The sequence below is a fragment of the Idiotropiscis lumnitzeri genome, chromosome 7 (genome assembly GCF_059441095.1).
Source record: "Idiotropiscis lumnitzeri isolate Australia: NSW breed Sydney's pygmy pipehorse chromosome 7, RoL_Ilum_1.0, whole genome shotgun sequence".
NCBI lineage: Eukaryota > Metazoa > Chordata > Actinopteri > Syngnathiformes > Syngnathidae > Idiotropiscis > Idiotropiscis lumnitzeri.
Genome location: NC_142397.1, coordinates 11,869,797 through 11,878,180, shown reverse-complemented (window position 1 = coordinate 11,878,180; position 8,384 = coordinate 11,869,797). Strand labels below are relative to the sequence as shown.

The window sequence follows — 8,384 nt, the reverse complement described above, 5'->3', positions numbered from 1 at the left end:
TGGTTGCTCAACAAAAATTGCTAACATGCAGTTTTTGTAGAACAGCAACATTTATGGTCATAAAAATCCCAAACCAACTGATCTAACAATGGTCACTGACTTGTTCAGTATTTATCATATCACTGATTATGATCATATTTCACAACACAAGAGCCTCAAATTGGGAAACAACATAAGGGGAATATACAGCAAAGGTCAAGGTCAAGGTCAAGTCAATTTATTCATCAAACAAAAAAAGTTGACCAAAGTGCTTTCAAGAGTGACTAAATCAGAGTATTTTAAAGCATGATTAGACAGTGAATTAATAAAAAAACAAAACAATAAAAGGCTGTGGATGACAAATAAAAGCAGATCACAAATAATGATGCTGAGGAAGTAGACAAATGATTTGCTCTTTTCTCAGAGAGCAGTTAGAAATCAATCCAGTGTGCAGATTTCTTTATAAAAAAAAAAAAAAAAAAAAAAAAGGCGACGAGAGATTTTCTCTTTCAGGCAATGAAAGTAGAGCGTTGAGATTTTGTCCGTAATTAATAGGAAATGTCTCTGTGGTCAAAACCAGTTACCACGGCGCTATGAATTATAGATGAAAGACAAGGCCCAGCAGTGTCCAGCACTTTCTTACGTAGGTGTGAGGGATGTGTAACTTGACTTTGTCGACAAGAACTCATTTGACTTCCACTTTTTTTTTTTTTTGCATTGTTCCTTTCAAGAAACCCATGAAGAGAGTCATATTTTCTCAAGATCGCAAGTGGTAAAAATGCTAAGCAATGAATTATAACAACAATAAACGAGCTGAATAAAAATTGAGTCATCAACAATGTTTTGCTTCAAACTACCTTTTCCCCTCCCCATCCTCCGCGATGTTGTGGCAGCTTCATCTCAGGATTCTATGTCGCCGTCTTGAAGGCCTCCAGTATCATGTTGGTTTGGTGGGTGAGCCGGTTGGCGCTGACAAACACGTTGAGCACTCTGGGAGCGACCATGACAGAAAGACAAGGACACGCATGTCTGTCATCGTGCAAAGAAACCATGGCAACAATATTGATCCAGGAAACACTTTGATCTGCCTGCAAGGGAGAATGTCAGGCTTCAGAGAAAACAAGCCAGCGTGAATCCACTGGAAATGGGTCAAAGGAATTATTCAGGAAGGGCGGATTGAATAGAAAGCGAGACTGTGATCAAACGACAAGCATTTTACGTGGCGGCGACAGCTTTCGTGTACGTGCTGACAAGCGCCAACTCTTAAATGACGGGAGTCGCGGGAGAGAAAAAAGGGACGCTCGGACTCAACGCGAGGGTGATGATCGAGGAGGACCAAAGAGAAAGAATAATCGTTAAAATGTCCTAACACAGCAAACAGACACGAAGCTTACTTTCCATCTTTGAAGAAGGTTTTGAGAGCGTCGCTGAAACTCTTGGAGTATTTCACAAAGTCTTTCTTCTGCTGTTCCAGTGCCTAACACGCACAACCTTTTCAGCTTTGCTTGTTTCAAAAGATGGCATCTGGGGAAAAAGCATTTCCCCCCCATCATTTTATCTCTGCTTACCTGTCTGTTTTGATACTGGTACCTCCTGAAGATGGTATTAACGATGTCTAGCAACTCTTTTATGGCACTGGCGATGTCTCTGGAGGACACACAAGCACAGCATGTAAAGGAGCGATAACAATACGTTTGATCATCTCTTTAGTTCTCGAGCCAAAATTACTCTTCTTTCATCCAGATCACTCTTTGGTTTTCTTGTGTTTCACCCCCTCACAAACCTGATATTTTTTTTTTTTCATCCATAAATATGATTATTTTAAAGAACCATTTACTTGGAATTGATTTTATTCATAAGCCCTTCACTGGGCAAGCAACTTAAGGAGTCAATAAGAGTGTTAAATTCCAACAGTGAAGCAGGCAAAAAAAAAGGAAAACTGCGAATGTGTGTACTTAGACCGTATTAAGAGGAAAATGTCTGTATCCAATGTCAAACTTTGAAATAAATACTAATTTTATTCAACCATCCACCCAGCAGGGAGGGAGGAAATAATGATGATGTGTGACAAATGCCCTCTGGTTATATTGCTTTTAGAATGAGAATTAATAAACACAATTAACTGCAATGAGCTGCTTTGCATAAAAATACACGCCGACTTGTTCAAACAAACTTGCCTCCACGCATGCACTGCAAATTCTGAAAGAGCTCGGAGAGATAACGACATTCTGATCGAATTACAAACATCTCATCTTTTGCATGAAACAAATATAGAACTACTACCGGTAGGAAAAAACTAACTAAACTATCATGATTATGAAATCCGTATTAGCAGTACAGACAATTAAAAAAAATTGACTCCCGTGAAGAGTAAACTGTGACAAACTCTTTGATAACAGTTGATTACATTCAATATTCTAGAACTGGAGCAGGGATATTAGACTTGCACTAATTCCTATTTCATATAAGGTGGCTAACAATTCAGAAATACACCTGCAGTGGAATCTTGGTTAATGAACAACCAGGTTCACGGAAAAGGAAAATGTACAGCTTTAGTTCACAACTAGTCTTTGAATGACCGAGGAAGGCAGTCTTAACGTGCTTTTACTATTTGTTGTTTTGCTCTTAAAGGGGAAATCAACAACAAAATGTTATTCACAATAATATATTCTATGCACCACCACGAGTGTAAACACAACATTCCCGATTATTATTGGTGGATTTTACTGCTTAACTCCTATTCCACAAAGACGATATTAATCAGAATGCCATGTTTATACCAGTGGGACTGCATAGAAAGTTTTATTGTAAAGAACATTTTGGGGTTGACTTTCCCTTTAAGTAGCTTCTAGTGTTACTCCAAAGGAATTGGAAACTTCTAGTAAGTGATTTTAGGAAACCTAAACGTATTGCTGGTGAAAAATACACCATAACATATGAAGTATATGACCAAATAGTTAAACATGAGAATAGTGTTTGACTTTGCTGCGCTATGTTTGGATTGTCGGAATCTACCATCTAAAATACTGGAGTAATGATCATGATAATAACTCGAAGAAGGCGAAGAAGAACTTTCTAGGGTGATGACAAGGTAGGCGGGGTCACAAGACAGGGTGTCTCTTCTTGCTGCCTCGAGGCAGGCTGAGTGTGACCCACCAATATTGCGACACTTTACAACATTATGTTGTAACACTTGTTACAGTACGGCATAAAGCCACAATATGCTCAAAGTGCATGTAATTACTTTTACCATATAAAAAGACCTGTAGTACTTGTAAAACATTCAATTTTATCCTCAAAAGGTCAAAAATGTTCTTTCCAATAATATGTTCCATGCGCCTCCATGAGTCGAAACATGGCATTCTGATTAATATTACATTTGTGAAATCTGAATTAAGCAGCAAAATACACCCATTTTCATCCATTTCAGCAGGCGGACATTCTGCCACTTGCTGTCAACTAAAAATGACATAACAGTATGTCAGGGCTTAAGAAATGACTGCAAAGCTTGCGAATGTCACATGATCAAACTCTGAAACCGGTCTTTTTGTGCCAGTCAGTCAAAATCACTTATTCACGGGTAACCGGTCCACGGTGCAAAGAAGGCTTCAGTTCCATTCCTTTCAATAGGGAACATTACCTCAGTATGTGAACTTTTCACTGCTCCACAAAAACTTTCTATTTTAACTGACCTATTCATGTTTTTGTGCTCTTTCTGAAATGCACCAAGATGTTTCAAAACGGCACTTAAGTACTGGCCGACAGTAACTTAGTACATTAGTGCCAAAGGAGTATGATAAAGTGAGACATCGGCACTGAGAAACATGCTTTGCATGTAGCAAAGGAGCTATGTCTCACCCGCAACCCTTTCATTTTTAACGATTGAATGATGAATTTGCAATGATATACTGTTTTATAATCATAGTTGAAGTTATAGTTCGTGATTAACGATTAAGACAGGCAGTTCGAAACGGTGGGAGTGGGCTATTACGCGTTTTTTCGCTATTCGCAGCAGAGCTTGATCCCATCCCCCGCAAATACCTGGAATTATTATTAATTTTGACTTGGCGGTAAAAGTTCTGTAGTTATCCGCACAGTAGCACACAACCATTTATCCGGCTCACTTGATGGTCTGCAGGAAGCCCACTCTGTCATTGATCTCATCAGGTATGGTGCTGAGGATGTGTTTCAGAGCATGTGACCGCTCATTCAGCTCCTGGAATCCTGGCTCCTGCCTCACAATTCTGAACTCTGACAAAACAAATTAGTACAAAAAAACAACGAGGTTCCCTCAACAGCACAATGATGGGCACAATAGCACATGTGCAGGTTATGAGTAATGACGTGGAAAACAGGGAAAATCGAATTGTGTATACAGGATAAAAGAATATAAGATAAAAGAAACCAGGAAAAAAAAATAAAAGACACTTTTAACTATGTTTACCCTAATTATAAGTGAGTGCATGTGAGAAATCAATCACAGTGCACTGCACAAGGTATTGAATTTACTGAATCCCAGACAAGAAGGGGAGAAAGGACTGCTGGAGGAGTATATTTGTGGAGAAACAGCTCTCCCTAGTGGACAGTTTAAGTACTAAACTCCAGCATACAAGCACTCTGAGCAAGTATTCTGATTGTGCTATTGGTGAGGCACGCACTTTAGCTTACCTTTCACATCAGCAGCAGCCATGCGAAGTAGACACTCATTATAATTGATTTTCAGGTTCTTCTTTTCAAGTAGTTTCAGCACAAATTCCTCAGTCACGCCAGGGTTCGCCTCCTCTGCCTTGAGATGTTGATAGTGAAGAATAAGCATTATACCAAAAAACAAGTCAATCAATTCCAGAAAATAGTAATGTTTTGCAACAACACTTTTATAAAATGACCTTTATAAATGCTGCCCGCAACGTCTGTGCTGCTGACTGGTTGATTTTCTCCAACTGCAATTCGTCACAAAAAACATGCACAAATCGTCCGTTATTTATATATATATATCCTATTTTTATTTATAGGATAACTGGAAACAAGTTATGCTCAGTTGCTCGCAAGCAGCGATGAAGTTTGGCACTTAGTGAACAAATGTGTGAGAAAATAATCCAACATATCAGGAATTATAGTTTGGTTGCAAGAGATGTAGGGATTTTGACAAAGGATTCAGAGAATCTGGAGATATCTCTGCACGGATGCGTCAAGGTTGAAAATGAACATTGAATGCCCGTGACCTTCGATCCCTCAGACAAGACCGCATTAAAATCCAGCATCATTGTGCAAAGCATATTGAACACTTCAGGAAACCATTGTCAGTTAGGTCGTCTCTATAGCAACAAATGCAAGTTCAAACTACCATGCGAAGCAAAAAACATCTATCAACAAAAACTAGATATACTGCAGCCTGAGCTCATCTAAGATGTACAGATGCATAGTGGAAAAGTGAGCTGTGGTCTGACGAGTACATATTTCAAATTGGTTTTATAAATGATGAACTTCACGATCCTCCGAAAGAAAAAAAAAATACCATCGGGGGTTGTTATCAACTTAATACAGAAGGTTGCATGAGCAACTAATTACAGGGCACATAGATGGAAAACCATCCACACTCTCATTTACACCTCTGAACAATTTAGATTATTCAATAAATCTAACAAGCATTTTTTTTCTAAAGTGGGAGGAAGCCGGGGTACACAGAGATGAGATTTGAGCACAAAATCTTGCTGCCCCAGTTTAAACCTGAAGCCGCAGGATATTGAAGTGGATATGCAAACACTGTCACCTTACTGCCTCCTAATTTTACCGAATGGAGAATCTCATAACACTCAACAACCACAAAAGGTAAAATAGCAATGTCTAATAAGCTGTACACTATAACCACAATAACAAAAAAAATACTAATTATTTAACAACTTCATCAACATTGAGAATTTATCTGTGTAAATTGGGACCCTATAAGAAAAAATAAGACTTTTTAATAAGGTAGTACGTCGTTTTATAATTTTATCCACCTCAAGCGGAGGGTTATATATCTGCAATTTTTTGTTGTTTTTTTTACTTTCTATTCCTTGAGTTTTTGAGTGTTGTGTAGAAGAAAATGCCTTTTGTTTTGATGAATTTTTATCCTGTGTCGGAACAAACATGAAGAGGGGTTCTGTGCCGCCATACCTGGTCAAAGACAGGGTACATCACCGTGTACAGAGCCATGACTGAAGTGGTGCTGGCTTCTTTCCTAAAGTCCTCCATGGTCGTCGTCGACCGATTAATGGGACCTTCAGGTGCGTGCCTGGCCACCGATTCCGCCTTCGCTGTGTTCAGTCCCTCCCACAGACTGACAGCATGGGGGAGGACAAGATCCAAAGAAGTAAAATAAAGGAGAGAAGAAGAAGGGAGACGTGAAACATTTGTCATATTGTCTCACAGAAAAAAAATAAAATAAATAAAATAAATCATTTTCTTTTACAGTTGTTTATTAGTGAAGTACTCAAAGCCCAGCAATGTGAAACGTGTTGATCCGACCTGTTTGATTGGAAAAAAAAAGTTTTTTGCTTTGCAATATGTGGCGAATAAAAGCTGAAGACACAGTTAGTGCTTTATTATGGGTGCCATTGCATCTTGTAAGTAACTTAAATTTTATGAAATATTGTTAGTTTTGACTGATGTTTGGAAGAAACACAAATCTCAGTAAAAATATCATTTCTATCAAAACATGTATCTAAAAGAAGTAATAATTGCCTTATAAAATCATTTAGCTATAAATCCCTCAGACATCATTGCAACCATAAAATTTAAACTCATTCTCGTGCATAATGGCAATAAATGAGTAATCAGTGGTTCAGATTAACTGCATTTTTATGATGTGGGTTGTTTCGTTTTCCAAAGGGGATTCGTTATTTACTCGGATACGTTCTGCGCGTCGTGTGGCTGCTCATCAAAGTACATAGCCTGAAACGTTTCATTTGGGTGTGGTTGCAGAAAAAACGACACACCTCAACTCGGCACACCTAAGGTGACACACGATTTGGGAACAAAGCCAGCGATTTAGGCATTCCGATTAATAATTATAAACAAGGTCAGGACAAAAAAAATAAATTCTGATGGATTGCAGGTGTAGACATGAAAAATGTTTCCATGGCTTATTTTTGGACTTACCTCTGCTTTGTCCATCCTGAAACGTACAGTACATAGACATTTTCAAATAAAGTATCACACGCCCCTACACGTTTAACACTTGGATCAGAAAGCCAACAAAGCGATGAATAACAATAATTAATTACATTTGGTCTGCTGTCAAGAGATTAGCAGTTTAGCAGATGATTCAAAGTCAGCATTCGGACATCTTACGCGCCACCAACGAGTGATAAACAAACTTGACAGGAACCGGGAGGATAGGACAAGAATCGAAGCAGTGGAAGCTTTGACCAACTATATCGCACCACCTTGTTGACTTCTGTGTCGGGAAGTTTGCTGCTTCGCAAATCTGTAGCGCTGGGGAGGGCGATGTAGTCGGCTGTGCTTATCGAAAGTGCGACTAGTTGTAGTTCTCCCGCTCGGTCTCTTCTCTTCCATACAAAGGTATTTAACCGTCAATTGAACTACAAATCCCAAACAGCGACTAAAAGCGGAAATGCTAACACTGTCGCATGCGAGTGGTAATCGCGTATTCAACCAGAGTATCACAAAAATACGTTTTTTGAGTTGTTTATGGTTAATAAAAATAAGATGAACTCAAATAACAGTAAGATAATTTAGCTTAGTCTATTTACCTCACCGAAAGCTATCGTAGGTCGCACTACTAGGTCAAGAGAATTCCCCCTCCGCCCAACTGTTGCTGTGGCCATATTCCGACCAATGGAGTGACTACTTGTTATCAAACTGCGCTTTTGGTCAATATAAAGTATCCAAAACGTTCCCAAATGTTTTCTTTAAAACTAAATAAATAAATAAATAAAATATTGAATGAAATAGGTGTAAAATTAAAGACTGTATGATAACCATAAACACGTATAAGTAAACAGCGCCTTGAGCATGCATCAATTTATTGCCATATTGCATGTGGCGAAGCGTTGATAAAATACCTGATTCATATGCTTGTTGTTGTTGTTGTTGTTAGAGGTACAAAATGTTTTAACAGTTAAAACCAGGTATTTTGACTATTTTTAACCATCACAAAATTGACCCAAAGTAATAACCGACACTTGATTGATGTTAATTTCTTTCTTAACTTTTTTGCATACTACTTGTATGTACAGTAGGTTTACTAAACTTAAAGGGCTGAGAAAGCATTGGGAAACAAACAGCTGACAGAACAGAAGGGTTCTCTGCTAGTCCATCATCCAAGATCTGCAGTTAACACTTCAATCCTTCACTTTCACCTGTGGCTATCGGGACATCTACAAGACGGCACAAGAGCAGGG

At 38.6% G+C, this 8,384-nt stretch overlaps 1 protein-coding gene across 1 annotated transcript; it reads right to left on the bottom strand.

Moving 5' to 3' along the window:
* Nucleotides 1-201: 201 nt before the first annotated feature.
* On the bottom strand, nucleotides 202-7,488 carry pdcd10a (programmed cell death 10a). Its single transcript, XM_088300566.1, has 8 exons — nucleotides 7,120-7,488; nucleotides 6,136-6,298; nucleotides 4,866-4,919; nucleotides 4,648-4,765; nucleotides 4,104-4,230; nucleotides 1,548-1,626; nucleotides 1,374-1,456; nucleotides 202-969 (listed from the first exon to the last, which is right to left on the bottom strand). The coding sequence occupies exons 2-8, from the start codon at nucleotides 6,211-6,213 to the stop codon at nucleotides 888-890; spliced, it is 621 nt and encodes a 206-aa protein (XP_088156692.1). The 5' UTR covers nucleotides 6,214-6,298; nucleotides 7,120-7,488; the 3' UTR covers nucleotides 202-887.
* Nucleotides 7,489-8,384: the final 896 nt, after the last annotated feature.